Source organism: Pocillopora damicornis, chromosome 12 (assembly GCF_964200805.1).
Source record: "Pocillopora damicornis chromosome 12, jaPocDami1.2, whole genome shotgun sequence".
Classification (NCBI taxonomy): domain Eukaryota; kingdom Metazoa; phylum Cnidaria; class Anthozoa; order Scleractinia; family Pocilloporidae; genus Pocillopora; species Pocillopora damicornis.
Genome location: NC_142681.1, coordinates 18715492 through 18737387, shown reverse-complemented (window position 1 = coordinate 18737387; position 21896 = coordinate 18715492). Strand labels below are relative to the sequence as shown.

The following is a 21896-nucleotide window of genomic DNA, read 5'->3' as shown; positions in this document are numbered from 1 at the left end:
ATTTATATTCTTCACGTGTTGTAACTGTAGTTGTGGAAATGTACACGCATGAAATTCGTTTGTCAGTAGGTCTAAAGCTTCCACTGACATTTTTATTTTCATGATATCAATTACTCCGTTCTTCTGGCATGGAGTTTTTTTGTAATACAGCTGCGCAAGAAGCGAATCTTTAAGTTGATTGCATACCTCAAACTCGAATTGAATGATTAAGTAAGCCTGTTATTTGAGAGATTTTCGTATTGGACGGAGTTTCTGAAGTGACACAATTTATCTTTTAGCTTACCTTAACAAAGCTCTTCCTAACGACTTAAGTTAACAAAAGAAACTTGATAATTTTATTTAACCAGACAAAAATAGTCTCGATGGGGATGTGCATACCAAAACAAGATTTCCCGCTTGTCGTAAAATCATAGCCAAAACTTGAGACATAGTCTTTTCTTTTTTTCAATCTGAAATATATTTTTGTAAATGAATGGTCTTCGCAACAAGAAATTGCTGAGCCAGACACTTTTAATCTTTGTTCAATTAAACACATTGTTAAGGACAACTTTTTATCCTTAATTTTCCTGGTTGTTTCGTTTGTAATTCAATAACTACGTCATAGACCTATTTGCAACAGGTGATCAAAGTGAGAGAGCCAATGAGAGTGAGAGTCCACAGTAGCTACCATAGCAACCAATAGAACTGCTTCCAAATTTGACCGAGTTCATAAACTGTGAACGTGACGAGTACAAATACAGTGACTTGAGATGCCCCTCGTGGCGTCTAAATCCTCGTGGGCTCGGGCCACTCTGTAGAAATAACAATGAATATGTTTAGTAAGGGACCGATCATCGTTTCTCACTTGGGATGGGAGGGGGGGGGTGAAGGGATAAGGTTGATAAGGTTGTGTCACAATAAAATTTACCTGATCCCCCCATAATTTTGAGCCATGGGGAGGGAGGGGGTGGTAAAGTTTTTTTGTGTTAGTCACAATAAAATTTACCTGATTCCCCCATACAGCTCTGTAATATTCTTATATACCGTTTTTCAATTGGCAGCTGATTGGCAATCAATTGTTTATAGTCCCCCCCTCGTTTTTACTCTGTCAGTGACGACTGATACCAACGTGCCTCCTCTGAAAACCATGTGATCCCATCAAAATCCTCCACCCCTCCCCCCGGCGATTAAAAATGGCTGTTCCCTAAAACGTTCTAAGTTTCAAGAAAACGTTTAGTCCTGAATATTTTCAATTCATTGTGTAATAAAACATTTTTGGGTAGGGAGGGGAGGGAAGGGTGTCTATATAGCATTTTACAAGGATTATAAAATCGATTTGAACGTATTTCGTCAGTGTTTTCAGGTTCAACTGAGTCTATAAAGCAGAATGAATATATTGTCACTCTCCTTGAGCGATGTACTTTCTTCTTGGGCATAACTTAAAGAAACTTTAAAAGTTTTAACCTCCTGTTCCAACTTGTCCAATGTCCTCCTGGTTTTGCCCTGTTTTCTATTCTAAGCTTTTGACATCTTTGCTAAATGTGATGGTTGTCTCTGACCATACTGCTGCCAGCTCGTTAACATGGCCAACTGTTGTATTCAACTTCTTCGTCACATTTTGAATCTGCTTGGTATGTTTGTCGAACTTGTCAAATATTTGTTTAAACTCCTTCTCATTGCCTGTTCCTTTGACAGCTGTAGAGACTTGATTACTGAGATTTTCTGATTGCTGACTGGACTTTGATAAGGCTCGTCACAGTTTCAAGATTGTTTGAAAATGCGTTAATCTGGTAAAAAAATATAATGTTGTGAGCGTTTGTTATCAAAACTGAAACCTGAACCCTAAAAACCTGGACTCGGGGAACTTACGCATGGGAAAATGACCCCATACTGAGAACCGAAATGGAGGTAAAAAATGGTGGATATTTACCCAACTGTGAAGCGGTCAGGTAAATATCTACCATGCAGACTGTTTAGTACTTAACACACACTGGCTTATTTGTTCCCATGGAAAGCAAAAAAAAAAAGAAGAAATTTAGAAAAACAAATCAAAGTAAATTTGCATCATATCATTGCTGAAGATAAAAAAGGGACTAAATATGATTTAGAAAGAGAAGTCAGTCGACAATGGTTGGATAACTGAAGTGATAACCATTGTGTTCTCCCGACATAATCGATGCGTGATACATAACGTCTCATAAATGTTGGATATGTCACGTGCGCGTTTGTGAAAGGCTCGAAGTATGTCAAGTGCGCGTTTGCGAAAGGCTCGAAGTTAAACGCGAAGCGAGTTCCCACGTGGGCATCTCGTAAGCTAAACGCGACGCGTTTTTACTTAATGTCCGGCTTTTAAGCGAAAATTCAGGGACATTTACCTCTTGGTAAATTGCGGCTGATATGCACGACACCCATTCAACTTGTTCATTTAATCGTGACATGACTCCAAAACGAAACTATTCAACAATGCTTTATTCAAAATTTAAAAATAATCTGCAAAGAAAACCCATCAAGTCTGACATGCCTTGGTGAGTCTTTTATGAAGAAGACAAAGTGTTCAGTCATGAGGGAAATAACTTGACCGCAATAGTTTCGAATGTTTTCGATATTAGTCAATGAGATCTATTAATATCTCTGATGAAGGACAAACAAATTGGTGGAGTTGTTCTTTTATCACACTCACCTGCGGCTCTTAGCACATCTCTCCAGTTCACTCGTTCCTGATCAAACAGAAATTTGGATTTCCAAAGACTCTACGACTGTTTAAGATGTCAAGGTAAGTAAATATATTTCACTTTGTTGGTCAAGGTCTGTTCTGGATGAGTAGAGCAACAAACGTTACTAAAAGCTGCTGTTTTCGTCAGCCTGGACTGATTATTCTTGGTCAGAGAAGTGTACATGCTCTTTTAAGTTTATGGTACTTGTACAGTTGTACAGTAACTAAGTTCTGAGCCACAGAAAGAAAATACTTTTACAGATCTTAAGCGAACTCAATAGTGATCAAAAGTATTTTTCAACGAAAGGCCGAAGGAAATGATCATGAATATCGTTGGTCACCCACATCTCACGAAGTAAATCTCTCTTTTTCTGTTCATTAGTCATATTTCTAGATCTCATGCAGCTCTGGTGATATCCCCTACGATGATTTCCATCCTCGTTGAAGTTTGAGTTACAATTTCTAGTATCGACTAAGTACTGTGCATAAATTGCGCCACAGCAAAATCTTGTAAAGATATTGAAACGGTCTAGTGAACCCACCATGGAATTGAATATATTTTATGTTCCTGTTTGCGAAATGGAAGCGTCTTGTGAAGAATTTTTCACACTCTTAGCTCGTCCCAATCTGAGCAGTACTTAACTCGATAAAAGTGATGAAAATTCAATCTTTCTTTTCTGAAGACAACACTTTTCAACGAGTGCGCCTGCAGCAAAATACTGCGCACCCAGTGCTGCGTCATAGTAGAGACATGTTGGCTTCACTCCGCTGATTAGCTATTGATCTGATTCACTGGAGCGGTTTTCAATCAAACGAAGAAAGTAATACTTAATTGCTATGCTCCCGCTTTACTTTGCTCTGTGATTGGTGTTTGATTCATCCCCAGCCAGGGGGGAGGATTAGGGGAACACATGGTTTTCGGAGCAAAAAACTGGCGATTAGGAGGGGATAATAAGAATATTACAGAGCCGTAGGAGATCATCTAAGATCCTTCACCCCCCTCCCCCATCCCCCTCAAGTTAAAAACTGGGAGTGTCATGAGCATGAGAAGGGGTGGTAGGAGAGGACTTTAGGAGGGGTCACATGGTTTGTTCTTTTTCGTCACCAAAAGAGTATAAAAAATTAAGGGATATTGACAATACGAACCCTAATCCTTTCCTTCTAAAGTAATCATGCTCTTCACATGTGATATGTTCATGCATGTCTTACTATTAATTAAAAGTTGAATGTCAATCGAATACCTCCCTCCGCCAATCCCCTCTGTTACAGGCACTGAACCATTCCCCGCTCACGTGGAAAGTTCACCAGCCGAGCTGGAACGAGTCTGAGCGCCAAATAATCCATACCATGCGAGACAAGCTGCTTCAAAAAAGGCTGAAAACGTCCTCTTCGAGGATGCCCTTTTTGCTCAAAGATCAAATGCAAAGTTCACAACCTACCCTCCCCACCTCTGAGGTTTGGACACACGCATTACAGCAACCCACCCTCCTAATGACTAATCCCTGTTTGACGATAAGCTTTCCTGCGTTTTTTTTAAGAGCGCTTAGACTTAATGTCCACCTTCAAGCGAAAACTCAGGGACTGCCGTGTCTTGGTAAATTTAGGCTGATATGCACGACAACCATTCAACTTGTTCATTTGATCATGACATGACGCCAAAACGAAACTATGCAACAATGCTTTATTCAAAATTTAAAAACAATCTGCAAAGAACAGCCATCAAGTCTGACATGCCTTCGTGAGTCTTTTATGAAGAAGACAAAACGTTCAGTCATGAGGGAAATAATTTGACCGCAATAGTTTCGAATGTTTTCTGCATTATTAATGAGATCTATTAAAATCTCTGATAAAAGACAAACACATTAGTGGAGTTGTTCTTTTATCAAACCCACGACGAGGCTCCTAACACATTTCTGCAGTACACTCGTTCCTGATTGAACAGAAATTTGGATATCCAAAGACTCTGCGACTGTGTAAGATGTGAACGTAAGTAAATATGTTTCACTTTGTCGGGCAAAGCATTTTTGGACGAGTAGGGTGATAAAAGCTTCTAAAAGCTGCTGTTTTCGTCAGCCTGGACTGATTATTGTCGGACAGAGAAGTTTATATGCTTTTTCAAGTTTACTGCGGTACTTGTTCAGTAACTAAGTTATGAACCGCAGAAAGACGATATTTAACAGATCTTGAAGGAACTCAATAGTGATCAAAAGTATTTCGCAACGAAAAGGTCGAAGGAAAAGATCATGAATATTGTTGGTTACCCAAATCTCACGCGTTTAATCTCTCTTTTTCTGTTCATTAGTCATATTTCTGGATCTCATGCAGCTGGGGTGATATCCACTGCTATGATTTCCATCCTCGTTGAAGTTTGAGTTACAATTTCTGGTATGCTAAGTACTGTTGCAGAGATTGCGCCATAATAAAATCTTGTAAAGATATTGAAACGGTCTAGTGAACCCACCATGGAATTGAATATATTTTGTGTTTCTGTTTGCGACATGGAGGCGTATTATGAAAAAATTTTCATACTCTTAACTCGTCCCAATTTGAGCAGTACTTAACTCGATAAAAGTGATGAAAATTCAATCTTACTTTTCTGAAATCAAAACTTTTCAACGGATGCGCCTACGGCAAAATACCGGGAACCCAGTGCTGCGTCATAGTAGAGACATGTCGGCTTCACTCTGCTGATAAGCTATTGATTTGATTTTACTTGAGCGGTTTTCAATTGAGTGTTGAAAATAATCCAAAATAACCATGCTCCCGCTTTACTTTGCTGTGTGACTGGTCCAGAAAACTCTCACCATCCTCTAAACGAAACAGGTTCAAAACTTGACCAATTACGTCTTAGTCAGTACCGTTTTTTCGCGCTCCAGGTAGTTTGCTTGTTTCTACTTCGAGATCTCATTGGCTGCTTATGATGTTTTCCATTGTTCTCAGTGATTGATTTTGATGAGTTTGGCTTTGACTTTACTACAATCAATACTTTACCCCCTCCGTGTCAAACGTCACTATAGCTGCCTCAACCCTTTACACCCTAACATCATTATGCATATTCTCCATACTGTTCTTTACACATTTCCTCAGTTTTAACAAGGAGAATTTGTGAAACCATCACGAGTTTCGTTAGTTTCTGATCATTTCCTTTATTCTCGTGACTTAAACCTTTGATTCAAGGGAAGGATTGTAAAGAGAAATTAGAACCTTGTCACTCTTAGGGATTATAGGGTTAAAGCGCCATTAGATTTGTTTTTGTTTATTTGTACTAGGCGGCCATCTCGATTGCTCGCGTTCACGTTCTTGTAGTAAAAATAATCATCCTCTTATGGTACAGAATTCTTTATAAATATCTACTGTTTGAGAATAAATATGGCTTAGAAAGAGAAGTCGGTCAAAACACTAGTGGCTGAATAATCGAGGCGTGACGTATAACGTGTGAAACAGGCTAGATATGTCACGTGTGCGTTTGTGAAAGGCTCGAAGTTATAAGCGAAGTGAGTTCTCACGTGTAGCAAAACGCGACGCATGAATAATCAGCGTATGTATTTGAGCCTGTTTGAAGAATGCATTTTATGGCTGAACTCCTAACATAATTAAATTTCACAGGCGCGCCGTCGAGAGAAAGTACTGCTTAGATCATACCCGCGAGAACGTGGGGCCCTCGTTCCTCGTTCCTAAATCCATCTTGATGGAAAATAAACGTTTAAATACAATTAAGGCGTGCCAAAATGCATGCACCAATAACAGGTAACCATTATCCCATCATGCAATCATAAGTATTGACGTGTAATCATTCGACCTCATCGCCTGACTAAGTCGATGTTTAGAAGCACTCAGCAGTTCAAAATTCACGATTTGTAACTCACAGTTTGATTCTACAATCAATAGTAACTATAAATCATAAGATAGAAATAAGAGAGATGGTAAGTTTTGAGCTCGGTAAAGAAATAAAGAAAGATGTTTTTCATCTTGTCACGAACGTGGGACAAAGAATCTACAAACATTACGCTATCGACATTGTTGATCCTAGTAGTATGCAGGACGCTTGTCATATGAAGTTCGTAATAGACCTCGCTCACAATGGAGTCTCTGTGGCTCAGTGATAGAGCATCGGAGCGCGGAATCCGAAGGTCTGAGGTTCGATTCCTCATGGGGATACAGAATGTTTACCTTTGTTCCATGCTTGTGACAAGATGAAAACATCTTTCTTTCTTTATTTGTCATGTAAAATAAGATACTAAGTCGCGAGAAAAACATTGTGACCTCCGTATGCTTAAATTCGAATGCCTCTGGCGTTAGTCATGCGTCGCTTCATCTCATCCCGTTTCTTTTTAGGCGGTGTTCTCTGCTGCGTATTTCAAGTATTTGACTCGTTACCAAGACTCAGAGATTTCTGTAGTTCCGAACGACTTCGTACTCTTAATTGTAAAGTTGAGTAAATACATTCCCTTTTGTTGCCTGTTACTTGCCCAATCATAATAGTAAATTGATAAACCGACTATTTTCCCTCCCTCGCCATGCGGCGTATTCAGCTTAAATTTTGTAAGTTAATTAAGAGATGCGCCTTAATATCAACGACCTGAGAGACAGAGAAGTATTCCTTCACATCTTAGGCCAAAAATAAAAGCTAATCGTTAACATTTTATTTGAAGCAGCCAGACGATTCACTTTTATCTTGAAGGGGGTTGTGAGGTATTTCCTAAAATGACTCTGATGGGGAGACTCCGCCCATTAGACGAACCTTATCCAGGCTGCAGATTTTTTAACGGATTGTGAAATCTGTCGGTTTGATATTCAAAAGTAGGCTTAAAAGGGGCAAAATGTTTTGTGGATAGTGTACGAAAAGGATGCTTTTTCTACAGTTGTAAAAGTGAGTAAGGGGTTGGACCTCGACGGGAACCTTCTCATCTAGAACTTCTTAGAGCACCCCCCGACCTTGATACCGCCAAGAGCAGTTTCCTGGAGGTATAGCATCCTTACCACTTTTTTCCTCAAACAGTTTACATTGTCGTTGAAGCCAGACCCTGCGGAAGTTGTCATACACAAGAGAAGAATTAATTCTCGCTACCGATTGTTCATTTCGACAGAGGCGAGAGAAGGTAAGTTATTTCTGCGTTTTATCTGGATCAGATGTTTGTTGAGTCAATGCTGTCCAAACTATAAAACGTTTGAGAACTGTTGGACCTCAAAGTGGAGTTTACCCGTATAGAACGTTTACTTCGTTAGTAACCTACCCCTTCCTTCGGTTGTCGATGCCGTAAGTGGCCTTTACCCAGCCTAAGTTTTAGTTGTTTCACTCCTTCGTAGTGGAAGCTGTTGTAAACGAGAAGGGAAGTTCACTCCGATTCAGACAAGAAAAGGTGAGACATCTTTGCGCTTTGTTTGGGCAACCTATGTGCACGTTTGTCGGATATTACTTTAAAAAATGCTATCGGAAATTAATAGCATTTGAGAAGCGAAGGAGTCGACGGTTCGCCCGAAAGTAGTGGAAGCAGCTTGAGCAAAAACCTTAAGTGCCGCTCTCGGTAAGAGCGGTCCTCTGGACTTCTCGTTGGAAAAAAAATTTTCTTTAATGATTTTACGCTATTATGGACCACAACGGTTTTGAGCGACAAACTCAAGATTTCCCTGCGATTATTAAAATCAACTGGACAAACCCATGTATTGCGTGACGTGTTATGCTAATTTTTCCCTTGTCATATAACCTGTTTCGCGGGTTGTAAAAAGTGAAATTATCTTTCTGGTATTCTACGACAGAAATCAGGGCTGAAATGCCCGCAGCTACTAGAATCTTTGCTTTCCATGAATCAAGTAAACATTTTAAAAGATTAAATTCTCAGTAAAATGTAAAATTCCTCAGTCCATTTTAATAAATTTCGATTCTAATTCAATGTAGGAGATAAACAAACGAAGTTTGAAAGGTGAAGAGGAGATCTTAGTCAATTTTTAGAATTATGCAAATATTCTTTGACACGAGCGCAATTTAGCAAACACATGGATTTGCGTTGTTTTTAAGATGTTGGTGGTTGAAAGTTAGAGATATACCCGCGGGTTTGAGGCAATCGGTGACCTCACTGATGTATAAACTATGTACCGATATGCTTTTTTAGCCCGATGAACGCCTGCAATTTGAGAATTCTTTCGTACAAAATGTTGAACTTTTGATATGAAAATTAAGGTCGAAGAAAAAAATTTCAGGTGAAGTTTCCATATTTTGTCTGTGAACTAACTGAATACATCTTGTAACTTGTAGCAAGATTGAATTCCGTGAGCTATATTATCGCAGTTGCTGCGCGCTGGACAAAATCTGTGAAATTTACACTTTTGATCGCTGTCCACACAGGTGGTCTAGCAACGTTACTTACTCCCTTTCTTTAAAAAAAAAAAAAAAAAAAAATTTTTTTCTAACGGGAAGTCCAGAGGACCGCTTTCAGCGAGAGCGGCACTCTTATTTCCTTCTGCGCTTCCTAGACTTTCAAGGGGACAGTAAGCTCTCTGTTTCCAAGAGGAGCACCACAGGCTAATTTTTTTTAGGTTAATTTAGTATTATCGACTGAGTTGATAACGTAAATTGGCCACCGTAAAGAGTTCAAAAGCTAATGTTTCGAGCGTTAGCCAATCGCTCCGACTAAGGGTTAACGCTCGAAACGTCAGCTTTTAAACACTTTGAGGTGACCAATTTACGTTATCAACTCAGTTAATAGTGCTAAATTACCCTGATATACTCTCCCACCGATGCAGCACGACAGTTTCTTTAGAAATTAGCCCCCTTAGTTTTTTTTTCGTTGTTCTCTTATGTAGGGGTCAAGTTAAGGGCTGAGAAAATTTACAGTGATGCGAGAAATTAGGATTGCTTTCAATCGCTGAGTAACTACTTTACCATTAGCGGTGAAAGACATTCTCCTTCCTAAACTCAGAGCCATCCTCGATTAAATCTTTTCAGGTATCTCTAAAAAACTCCTTTTTATAACTGGCTTCGCTGCAACCCCCAGTGTACCAAATTTTAGTGAGGAAGTCCCTTTCTCAATTAGAACTGTTTTATTACAGACCCCAGGGAAATCTCTCCGAATGTACTGAGATCATCGTTGCTCGTCATAACAAGGTAACAGTAATGACTCTACAGCCGTTTACAAACGAACAGTTGAATTACTTCAAGTTCGCTTCTGTCGCGATTAATGAATTTCCAAAGATATTACGTCAAGCCTTCAAAACTAGGTGGGACAACACCTTTGGACATCTTCCTGGTTTCCAGCCCTGGGATGACTCCCTTGCCGTGCGGAATCTGTTCCTTGCCACAGAGGGTGGATCAACTAAAGTCCCTACTAATCTTTCGTATGATGACTGGGATTGTACTGCCTTGTTCCAAGCCACCATCTTCGCAAAGTCCTTTTCAATGCCAGACGGCAGAGGACATCAGAGAACACTCAGCTACTTGTTCGTGAGACCCCATGGACTCCCTCCCGGAGATTTCCATGCTTCTGTGATCAGCTCAACTGGGAACGATGCTGAGTCATTTACTTTGGCGATCGATCAACTGCGACTTTTACGAAATGCGTTCTGCCACTCACCGAGCTCCGAGATTTCAAAAGCAACATTCGACATGTACATCCAACTAACCAAAGACGCGTTCCAAGCCCTTGGTGTCTCATCCAGCTGTGTGAATACAATTGGAAGTTTAACTGAGGCAGATTTCCCAACAGAAAAAGTCCGCAAGCTCGAGAATGAGAAAAAAAAGGGTCAGGCTGAATATGCGTTTCTCAAAGACCAAGTAAAAAAAGAGCTGATGGACATGCGGTCTGATAACGCAGAAGCAAGCCAGGAGCGGCGGGATGAGGCAGAACGGATAGTGACAGAGATGAAAGAAGGGTTCCGACAGGTGAAAATGCAAAATGAAGAACAGAAAGAACAAACTTTGGAGTCAGTGGAAAGAGCTATCAGGTCTCATAATGCGCAATCGAAGCGAGCAAGAGAAGAAGAAACAACACACGTAGCCAAAAAGAGGAAGGAGGACATTCAGCGGTTGGAGAATCAGTTGCAAAGGCACAATGAGGAAATGAGAAAAGAGGCGTTGGAGCTTAAAGAAACTATCAGGTCTAACATCGAGCAATCAAACCAAGCAAGAGAGAAAGATGCAGCATCAGCAGCTCAAGAAAGAAAAGAAGAGATTCAGGAGTTGAGGAAACAGTTGGAGTTGGCAACATCATCTGTACCCCAACAAGAAATGAGTCAGAAACTTGCTGAATTGAACCAAAAGATTGATGACATCACCACAAAGACCACGAAACAAGGTAACAGGCCTGCTATTGTTTGTCTTAAAGACTACTTCTTTTCGCAGGAACAAGAAGATAATGTTTTTTTGCGATTGTTATCTATTAAGGGGAGAACTACCAGATAGTCTTCAAGAAAGCAGTCAGAAACTTTGAAGGCCACTCTTCCTATAACAATAAATTTTGTTAATTAATGAAGCCAAACTTCTCACATAAATTCTGAAATTATATTCAGAGGAGAATTTGTTTAGAAGTATTACGATACTAACCGCCGTAGAATACTGTACTTTGCATTTGTACATATGTTCACCTTCCGAACTAAAGTCTGTCATTTTGTCGCAGAGTTTAAACCTACTCTACCAAAATCAAATCTTCCCTCAATGGTTCCTCACTTCACTGGGCGCGAGGAGGAATGCAACAACGTCGTTGCTCACGTGACCAACGAAGCCACTCGCCTCGTTTCCATATGGGGCTCGCCAGGGTTCGGAAAAACGTCGACTGCAATCGCCATAGGACATCGCCTCCAAGCGCAAGAAGGCCTGCCGGTATACTTTATTTCGTTACGTGGCCTGAGGCTAAAAAGTGATCTAACGTCTAGATTTCTTGGATTGTTTACGCATTCTGCGACAACATCCCAGCGTTTGACAGCAGATGACGAACTTTTCTCAATTTTGGCTGAAATTGCAAATCCCTTCATTTGCATCTTTGATAATGCCGATGATCTTTTTGAAAGTGGCCTTCCGGACGTCAAAAAGGAAGTTGTTGATTTAATTGGAGAAATTCTCAATCGCAGCGATAAGGTTACGTTTCTTCTCACTACAAGGGAATCTTGTCAATTCTTAAATCTGCGTTTCAAAGGACACCATGCTGTAAGAATAAGAGAGCTGGATGAGCAATCCTCCCTAAACCTTGTTCAAGAGCTGCTTCCAGAAGCGAACAAGTCTGATTGTATAAAAGTTAGGCAGATTTGCGGGAGTGTACCATTGGCCATGAAGTTGTTGTGTTCCTCCATTTCGGAGGATAATACCGCAACATCAAGTGGGTCTGTTGACATGTTCTTGAATAACACAAATAACATTTTGGAAATGTTGGACAACTCAGACTATCCCAGCAATCAGAGGTTGAAGTGTCTTTTTGACACCTCTTTTCAGAGACTGTCCGTAGAGGAAAGAGAAGCACTGGTCTCACTTTGCATTCTTCCCAACCACTTTGACCTACATGTCGCATCAGCTGTGTTAGGAATGAAAATACCCCAAGCTGCAAAAATGCTGCAAAAACTCCAGCGGAAATCCCTCATTGATGCTAGTTCCAAAGCTGAGAAATATTCCATCCATAAGCTGTTATTGTCATTTGTACAGGAAAAAGGGGAAAACGAAATGAAAGAAATGGTTCTTAACGCTAAAGTGCGTTTTTTTGAACTGCATGTTTCCCTCTTCGAGACGCTAACAGAAAAATTTCTCACCGGACGTTCCATGTCGGCTTTCCTTGAGTTTTTTCAGAAAGAGGAAAGTTTCGTTCAAAGTCTAATTGACGGTTGTCTGGAGAAAAGAACTGTAAGTAAAGTTTGCAAGGTTTTGATTAAAGCTGAAATGTATCTCTGCTTTCTTTACTGGCGAGATGACGGTATGTTTGACATCATTTACGAAACAGCAATAAAGGCAGCCAATAATCACAATCGGCTGAACTCTGTCCACAAACAACTGCTTCTGTCGAAAACGTATGGTAGCTTGGTTATGGGCGCAACTGAAGCGACGGAGAGGCTGCTGTCGGTGAATGAGCAAGTTCAGTCGTCTACTGTCATCCAAGACACAGAATTGCAAGGAGAATTCTTGACTTACCAAGGATTGTACAAATTTTTTATCGGGAGAGCTGAAGAAGGAGTGAGACATTTAGAAGAAGCACTTTCGTTAATGGAAACAACTCCAAAGCACAGAATCCTAAAGCTCATCATTCTTCAAGTTCTTGCTCTTTATCAAATTTTCAAAAGTAACCCGTTTAAGTCACGTGACTTTTATAAAAAAGCAGTCGATGAATGCAAAGCGGTGGGAGACACGGGCTTAGTAGTAATTCCGGAGATCGATGAAACCAGGAGAGAAGAAGACAGGATACATCTAAACGAAACCAGACTGACCCATAATCAGCCACTTCAAACCGAAGTTGTCATTCTCGTGAGTCAAGCAGTAAAAAATATCTCCACTGATGAAACCAAGCAATTCTTTTGTAATTTACTGCTGCAAATACTGACGGAATCTGACTCTGCCATACCAACTGGTGCAACTGGTCGGTTCCATTTTCATTTCTCTGGATTAGGAATGCTCCTCAAATTAAAAGGGAAAATGGGCTATGTAATTAAAATAGGAGATATAGTGAATTTTCATCCTGAAAAGATCCAAACAAAACCTGAGAAAAACATCAGTGCAACTTCCTCAAATAACAGCGAACGCACGAAAGCCAACCACGTAGAAGCCTTTGAATCAGAGAAGCGTGCACTGAATATCAGGTTAAAAGTCCTGGGTGAAGAACATTCACAAACCGCTGACAGCTATCATTCATTAGGAGCTACTCAACATTCACTTGGAGACTTTGTGTCAGCCCTTGAGTCAAACAAGCGTGCACTGAATATCAGGTTAAAAGTCCTGGGTGAAGAACATTCACAAACCGCTGACAGCTATCATGAATTAGGAGTTACTCAACATTCACTTGGAGACTTTGTGTCAGCCCTTGAGTCAAACAAGCGTGCACTGAATATCAGCTTAAAAGTCCTGGGTGAAGAACATTCACAAACCGCTGACAGCTATCATTCATTAGGAGTTACTCAACATTCACTTGGAGACTTTGTGTCAGCCCTTGAGTCAAACAAGCGTGCACTGAATATCAGGTTAAAAGTCCTGGGTGAAGAACATTCACAAACCGCTGACAGCTATCATGAATTAGGAGTTACTCAACATTCACTTGGAGACTTTGTGTCAGCCCTTGAGTCAAACAAGCGTGCACTGAATATCAGCTTAAAAGTCCTGGGTGAAGAACATTCACAAACCGCTGACAGCTATCATGAATTAGGAGTTACTCAACATTCACTTGGAGACTTTGTGTCAGCCCTTGAGTCAAAGAAGCGTGCCCTGAATATCAGGTTAAAAGTCCTGGGTGAAGAACATTCACAAACCGCTGACAGCTATCATGAATTAGGAGTTACTCAACATTCACTTGGAGACTTTGTGTCAGCCCTTGAGTCAAACAAGCGTGCACTGAATATCAGGTTAAAAGTCCTGGGTGAAGAACATTCACAAACCGCTGACAGCTATCATGAATTAGGAGTTACTCAACATTCACTTGGAGACTTTGTGTCAGCCCTTGAGTCAAACAAGCGTGCACTGGATATCAGGTTAAAAGTCCTGGGTGAAGAACATTCACAAACCGCTGATAGCTATGATTCATTAGGAGTTACTCAACATTCACTTGGAGACTTTGTGTCAGCCCTTGAGTCAGCTAAGTGTGCACTTGACATCAGGATGAAGTTGCACGGTGAAGAGGATCCACGAACTGTTAACAGCCTGGTTAAGGTGAAGGAGTTGGAAAAGTTGTTGTGAAGGAATGAAAGGAGAGAAAAGGGAACATTACAATTAAGTATTTTGATAAATGTCATTTATATATTCACACTAATATCAAGAGATCTTAGAGAAGGTAATTTTTTCGAAGATGATAGTTGAAAATCTGTATTACGATGTAGCAAGACCTTGAAAAGTATTTTTAGAAATAACCAAAGGAAAGGATAGGACTCGTCATTTTCAAAACGCAGCATTGAAAAGTAAAGGAAGGGCACAAAGCTAAAAGCTCGGCTTCGTTGTCCCTGTTTATGTTGTTTGGGCTATCTCTTGCCTCTTTCACTTTTCTTGTGTACCAATGGTTGTTTCGGTCAATAAATTTCATTTCGTTCCACAACGGCTCGTGTCTGGTTCCGTTAGCGTGTTCTGAAACCGCGGAATTCTGAGTGCGTGCGAGTCGTATGACCTTGTCGTGTTCTTTTATTCTTTCTTGCATAGCTCGTCCCGTTTCTCCGATGTAGACTTTGCCGCATGCGCAAGAAGCGAATCTTTTAGTTGATTGTATACCTCAAACTCGAATTGAATGATTAAGTGAGTTTGTTAGTGGAGAGATATCCTATCGGAAAGAGTTTTCTAAAGAGACACAATTTATCTTTTAGCCTACCTTGACAAAGCTCTTCCTAACGACTTAAGTTAACAAAAGAAACTTGATGATTTTATTTAACCAGACAGAAATAGTTTCGATGGGGATATACGTACCAAAACAGGATTTCCCGCTTGTGATAAAATCATAACCAAAATTTGAGACATAGTCTTATTCTTTTTTTCAATTTGAAATATATTTTTGTAGATGAATGGTCTTCGCAATTAGAAATTGCTGAGCCAGACACTTTTAATCTTTGTTCAATTAAACGGATTGTTATGGAAAACTTTTTATCCTTAATTTTCCTGGTTGTTTTGTTTGTAATTCGATGACTACGTCATAGATCTTCTATTTGCAACACGCGATCAAAGTGAGAGAGCCAATGAAATTGCCGTATTGTCCACAGTAGCTACCATAGCAACCAATAGAACTGCTTCCAAATTTGGCCGAGTTCACAAACTGTGAATGTGACGAGTACAAATACAATGACTTGAGATGCCCCTCGTGGCGTCGAAATCCTCGTGGGCAGCGGCCATTTGCCAAGATGCAGAATTTACCTTCGGGCCACTCTGTAGAAAGAACAATACGTATGTTTCATAAGGGAAAGATCATCATTTCTCGCGTAGGGGGAGAGGTGGTGATACAGTTTGTGTCACGATCAAATTCACCTGATCCCTCGTAGAGCATACAGCTCTGTAGTATTCTAATAAACCGCCCATTGATTGGCAGCTAAGTGGTAGTCAATTTTTTGTAGTCCCCTCTTTGTACTCTGTTGGTGAAGACTGATACTCCTGAGTTTCGCCTTAAAACTATGTGATTCTATCAAAATCCCCCACCCCTCCTCTCCGGCGATTGAAAATGACTGGTCTCTGAAGCGTTCTCAGTCTCAAGAGCGTGTGGTCCCGAATATTTTCAAACTATTGTGCAATACAAATTTTTTATCGGGGAAGGGAGGTAAGGGTGTCTATACAACTTTTTCCAAAGATTATACAATCAATTTGAACAACTTTCGTGAATATTTTCAGGAACAACTGAGTCGATAAAACAGAATGAATATATGCTTACCCTCCTTGAGCGATGCACTTTCTTCTTGTGCATAACTTAGAGAAACTTTTAAAGTTTTAACCTCCTGTTGCAACGTGTTAATTTTCTCGGTAAGTTTTCTCTCCAAGTCTTCTATGTCATCCTGGGTTTGCCCTGTTTTCCTTTTTAGGCTTTTGACATCTTTGTTAAATGTGATGGTTGTCTCACCATACTGCTGCTAGCTCGTTGACATGGCCAACTGTTTTATTCAACTTCTTTGTTACATTTTGAATCTGCTTGGTATGATTAGCGAACTTGTCAAATATTTGTTTAAACTCCTTCTCATTGCCTGTTCCTTTGACAGCTGTAGAGACTTGGTTGCTGAAATTTTCTATGATGGCTGAATGGGCTTGACCATTCGTCACAGTTTCAAGATTGTTCCAAAAGCGCCTTAATCTGATAAAAAAATGCAATGTTGTGAGCGTTCATTATCAAAACTAGAACCCGGACCCTGAAACCTGGATTCGGGAAACTCACGCATAGGAAAAAGACCTTACACTGAGAACCGAAATGGAGGTAAAAAATGGTGGATATTTACTCAACTATGAGGCGATCAGGTAAATAGCTACCATGCAGACTATTTTTATACGTAACACACATTGGCGCATTTGTTCCCATGAAAAAAGAGAAATTCAGAAACAATCAAAGTAAATTTCCATTATATCATTGCAGAAGATAAAAAAAGGGAGAGATGAATTACAGCTCAAATTTTGACATCACATCGCCTGGTTTTTTGTTGATTTTTTTACCTTGACTTATCAATAAACGAGGGATTCAAAATATATGGAATTTCTGTGTTGAGTGCCTTGCTTATCTGCCGGTTGTTCCAATAAAAAGAAAATTTTCATTCCAGGTTTGTCAAGCGATGAAAAACGTTAAAAGAGGTCGCTGGTTACCAAGTTGGATGGCCGACACAATTTATCAAACAGATTTTAACTTGAACACAATTCCAAACTAGTCAAGATTAAAGTGTTGTATCTGTGTTATTAGACTACTCAAATGTTAACGCCACTGTAGCTGCCTCAACCTTTACATCCTAACATCATTATGCATATTCTCCTTACTGTTCTCTGTACATTTCCTAAGTTTTAACAAGGAGAATTTGTAAAACCATCACGAGCTTCGTTAGTTGCTGATCATTTCCTTTATTCTCGTGGCTTAAACATTTGATTCAAGGGATAGATTGTAAAGAGAAATTAGAACCTTGACACTCTCAGGGATTAAAAGGTTAAAGCGCCACTAGATTTTCTTTGATTTATTTGTACTAGGCGGCCATCTCGATTGCTCGCGTTCACAGTCTTGTAGTAAAAATAGTCATCCTCTATATTATAGAGAATTCGTTATAAAGATCTACCGTTTGAGAGTAAATGTGACTTAGAAAGAGAAGTCAGTCGAAACACCAATGGTTGGATAACTGTTGCTCATCTTCAAAATAAGTGATAATCATTGTGTTCTCTCGATATAATCGAAGCGTGACGTATAACGTGTGAAACAAGCTGGGTAGGTCACGTGCGCGTTTGTGATAGGCTTGAGGTTATAGTTCAGTATCCCTCTTGATGTCTTGTTAGCATTAAGGTATGGATAGCCTCCCTGTCGAGTCACAAGGGAGCAGCATGGAGTGCTAATAAGCCAGCACAGACTTTGAACTTTTTTGTGTCTTAAAGATGTGAAAATATCATTATATATTATTGTTTTAATCGTACGCTGTTATTTTGACCGAATACACAAAGTCATTTGTAGGGTTTAAATAAGTTATTTTTGCACTTGTGCAATTTTTCTCGTGCAATTTGGAAATAAATAAGCACTCGTTAATTTTTTCAAAGACCACAAACTGCACCGGCCCTACGGGCTCGTGCAATTTTGTTGGTCTTTGAAAAAATTTACTCGTGCTCATTTATTCCAAATTGCACTCGAAACCGTGTGTTTACCTATACAAATAATGCTGATCCGAGGGATCATGAATATTCAATGAAGTTTGAATAGTTCAGTATCCCACTTGATGTCTTCTTAGCATTAAGATATGGATAGCTTTCTTGTCTCATCTTTGCTCTGAATAGCCTTCCTCTCATAGATAGGCTATACGACTCTTGTATTCCAACAACTCCTTTTAACATCCCCTGACCACTTTCCCAACCCTCACTCACAAACTCTCCCCCCACGAGGTAGGAATTGAAAGTACAAAACTTCCGGTAATTTCCTAGTCGCTTACTACAGCTATGACGATCAAGTCCTACTCTGCAGCTCCAACCAACGATACCCTTAAAAGAGGGTAGTCAGCACGTGATTGAATAGTAGGCCTTCTCCTCTGGGGAAGTGCAACAGTTCTTGAGTCTTGACCTTTCCAAGATCACTTGCTCTGTCTCCTGCGAAGAATAACGTCTTCAGAAAGGCTTGATCACGGATCAGTACAAAGAGTTGAGTTGCTGAGAGGTCACTTTCATTGACCCGTTTGCCAATAAAGGATCCGCTTGAGTTGGCACGATTCTTGCTTCCAATTGCTCTACCCTCATATCCGCTAAGTAGTCCTTCACTACCCTCGATGTTGCTGGGTTCCCGTATCCCGGAATAATAGAGTCGTCCCCGCCTCTCCCGGCTTCAGAGAATATCAAGTGTAGTTTCCCTATCATACAGTCTACTGTTCCAAAAGCTAATCCTTTGGAACAAAAACAAGCTGACTTGGGCCAACTCTGCTTCCTCTTTATCAGCGACGGGCTTGATCAGCACTGACTGCATGGCGGGGCTATTTAGCAGGGGACGACATTGGCATAAGGTAATACTGCAACGCTTGGCTCTCTCATCTTTGCAGTCTCTTACATGATCTACCAGTTACTCTAGAGCCGCAAAGGCTCTGTAAAGATCAAAGATTGCTTGAGCTTTTGAAACAAGCAACTGCAAAGTTGACAAAGACATCTCTATCAGTGCCCTTTCCGCCCTTTTCTTCATATCGTCCAGCTGTTTCTTTAAGATCTTAACCTCTGCAGCGGCCTCAATAGATCAAGAGGCACACCTGTTAGCCAGAATATCGCCATTCCGTTATGATGTCTAGGCTCTCTCTGTCCGCATGGGCTCCCACAACCCCTCACGAATTTCAGACTAAATCATGTCACTCAACACAACGCAAGATCACTCTCCTATTCAATAACGTGGGTCCACACAGCGTATCACAAGTCTCCTTTTTTAATTACGTACGCCCACAGCGAATCAGACGGACGCGCTAGTCACATAAACCCACACAGCACATCACGATATTTCTACTTGAATCACGTGAGCCCGCATAACGTATCACGATTATCATTCATTTGTTGCCTACACAGGGTGCAACAATTCTCCTCTTCAATCACGTGAGCCCACACAGCGCATCACGATTGCTTTTTTTCTATTACACACCTAGGGCATAACAGTTCTCCTCTTTCAAACAGGTGAGCCCACACAGCGCATCACGATTACCATTCTTTTGTTGCCCACACAGAGCGTAGCGATTCTCCTCTTCCAAACACGTGAGCCCACACAGCGCATCACGATTACTTTTCTTTTGTCACCTACACAGGGCATTACGAATTTTCCTCTTTTAATCACGTGAACCCACACAGCACATCACGATTACTTTTCTTTTGTTACCTACACAGGGCATTACGAATTTTCCTCTTTCAATCACGTGAGCCCACACAGCACATCACAATTACTTTTCTTTTGTTACCTACACAGGGCATTACGAATTTTCCTCTTTCAATCACGTGAGCCCACACAGGACATGACAATTCTCCTCTTTCAGTCGCGTGGACCCACCCAGCACTTCACCATCCTTTTCTTCTGTTGCTCACACAAGGCATAACGATTCTCCTCTTCAACTGACGTGGACCCACCCAGGGCTTCACCATCTTTTTCGTTTGTTGCTCACACAGGGCATAACGATTCTCCTCTTTCAATCACGTGGATCCACCCAGCGCTTCACCATCTTTCTCTTTTGTTGCTTACACAAGACATAACGATTCTCCTCTTTCAATCACGTGAGCCCACACAGCGCATCACGGTTATTCTTACTTTGTTGAATTGCGTAGTCCCACCCGAGGCATAACGGTCCTTTTCTTTAAATCGCGTGAGCCCATATAGCGTATTGATAATGGCTTTGACCTGAATCACGCGAACCCACACAGCGGATCACAGCCACTTGCTTCCTGAAGACAAAATTTACATCAAGGGGGAACTTGCGAAACAGAGTTAAAATACATTCTTTCAAACAAAAGAAATACATTTGAGCTTAAATCTCCCGGGAAAAGCATTTCCAGCAACTCTGCATAATTAAGGTCTCGTGGTCTAGAAGCGTAACCTTTAAACAACCTAATTGAACAACTAGTTTCCTCCCCCCCCCCCAAAAAAAAAACCTGTACCTACACAAGATCCTTACCTAAACACCTCCCTGACTTCCAAGGACGGATATTGTGGCAGCCGATGTTAAAGCAGTCGATGCAATTGTCGTTGTTGAAGCAATTGAGGCTGCTGAAACGGCTTGAGTCGCCGATGTTGTGCATGTTAAATTAGGAGAAACAGGGGGTAGGACCCTGATCCAAAATTGCAGTGGATTGTCGAACTTCTGAGACTACTTGTGGGGTTAACTGTCGAGGACGCGATGGATCCGGTTCATCCATAGCAACTTTTTCATTAGCGTTTCGTTGCGAACTGACACCCTTGCATAATTAGTTTGGTCTTAAATAATGCTAATGACATCATCCCGAGGGATCATGAATATTCAAGGAGGTTTGAATAGGCGACGTGAGTTCTCACGTGGACATCTCATCAGTTAAACGCGGCACAGGAAGTATGTATTTGAGCCTGTTTGAATAGAACTCAAATGGATATTTTCGTTGAAAAAGCAAGCGGTATTTTCATAATTAAAACTATTCGTTTGAGTGCTCTTGTTACGCCTTCGGGCACCAAAACGAAATTGTTTACGAGCTCAATCAGTCGCACAGCTCAAACTGTGCTTCTTTGGTTTCCTCTCCACTTGCCTTTCTACTGTCCCGCCCTCATCATGTCACGTGAGTCCTGCCGATACACTCAACCCACTCAAAAAAAGGGAGTGTTATGAAATTATGAAATTGTTGTTGGTTTCTATGATTCAAAGTGCAATGATTGTCATGTTTCAATGTTTTTTTGTCTTTATTCATATCGGGTCGCAAACCTGACATTCTTTTCCCTAACATTCCATAAAGTTTATTGATGGCTGGGTAACCTCTCTGAGGCGACCATTCGATTATTGTAAGTCAAGGGTTGTTGGTAAACTGTTGCGTCAAATACATAACAATAAGTAAAATAGTTTTTTTTCACTGAACCATCTTGTTCTGTTTAAGTTTTCTTTTCTTTACTCGCCATGGGAACCTGTCATAATTCTTTGTAGAGGGGGAGGGTGAGGAGGATTTTAGGAGGGATCACATGGTTTTTTCTTTTCGTCGCCAAAAGAGTACAAACAAATCAAGGAGTATTGTGACAATACGAATCCCAACTTTCCTTCTCAAATGTTATCATGCTCTTGACATGTGATGTGTACATGCATATCTTACAATTAATTCAAAGTTCAATGTCAATGGCACATCTTCCTCGGCCAATACCCTCTATCTCAGACACTGAACCACTCTCCACTCACTGGAAAATTTGATTTTTGAACCTTTCCG

The 21896-nt window shown here is 40.6% G+C and overlaps 1 protein-coding gene, 1 long non-coding RNA gene and 1 pseudogene across 8 annotated transcripts; 1 reads left to right on the top strand and 2 right to left on the bottom strand.

Moving 5' to 3' along the window:
* Positions 1–75: 75 nt before the first annotated feature.
* Positions 76–3652, bottom strand: LOC149036850 (uncharacterized). Its single transcript, XR_016181533.1, has 3 exons — positions 2660–3652; positions 1444–1766; positions 76–791 (listed from the first exon to the last, which is right to left on the bottom strand). It is a non-coding gene; the product is annotated as an uncharacterized LOC149036850 (long non-coding RNA).
* Positions 2612–14898, top strand: LOC149036849 (uncharacterized). Of its 6 annotated transcripts, none has more exons than XM_089189029.1 (5): positions 2612–2752; positions 7028–7791; positions 8000–8052; positions 9740–10980; positions 11302–14898. In XM_089189029.1, the coding sequence occupies exons 4-5, from the start codon at positions 9804–9806 to the stop codon at positions 14544–14546; spliced, it is 4422 nt and encodes a 1473-aa protein (XP_089045155.1). In that variant the 5' UTR covers positions 2612–2752; positions 7028–7791; positions 8000–8052; positions 9740–9803; the 3' UTR covers positions 14547–14898. The 6 variants fall into 6 exon arrangements, with proteins under 6 accessions (XP_089045155.1, XP_089045158.1, XP_089045160.1 ...); XM_089189032.1 differs by having other exon boundaries at positions 2619–2752; positions 7692–7791; XM_089189030.1 differs by lacking the exon at positions 2612–2752 and adding an exon at positions 4488–4678.
* Positions 14899–15194: 296 nt separating this feature from the next.
* Positions 15195–19256, bottom strand: LOC149036848 (uncharacterized; annotated as a pseudogene). The gene is made up of 4 exons (XR_016181453.1): positions 19235–19256; positions 18637–18880; positions 16210–16623; positions 15195–15713 (listed from the first exon to the last, which is right to left on the bottom strand). The product of XR_016181453.1 is annotated as an uncharacterized LOC149036848 (transcript).
* Positions 19257–21896: the final 2640 nt, after the last annotated feature.

Bases quoted from the DNA above. Each gene is read 5' to 3' on its own strand.
- LOC149036849 (XM_089189029.1), top strand. From the start codon at position 9,804: ATGACTCTACAGCCGTTTACAAACGAACAGTTGAATTACTTCAAGTTC. The intron at 10,981-11,301 runs GTAACAGGCCTG...ATTTTGTCGCAG, and splicing joins CACAAAGACCACGAAACAAG to AGTTTAAACCTACTCTACCA.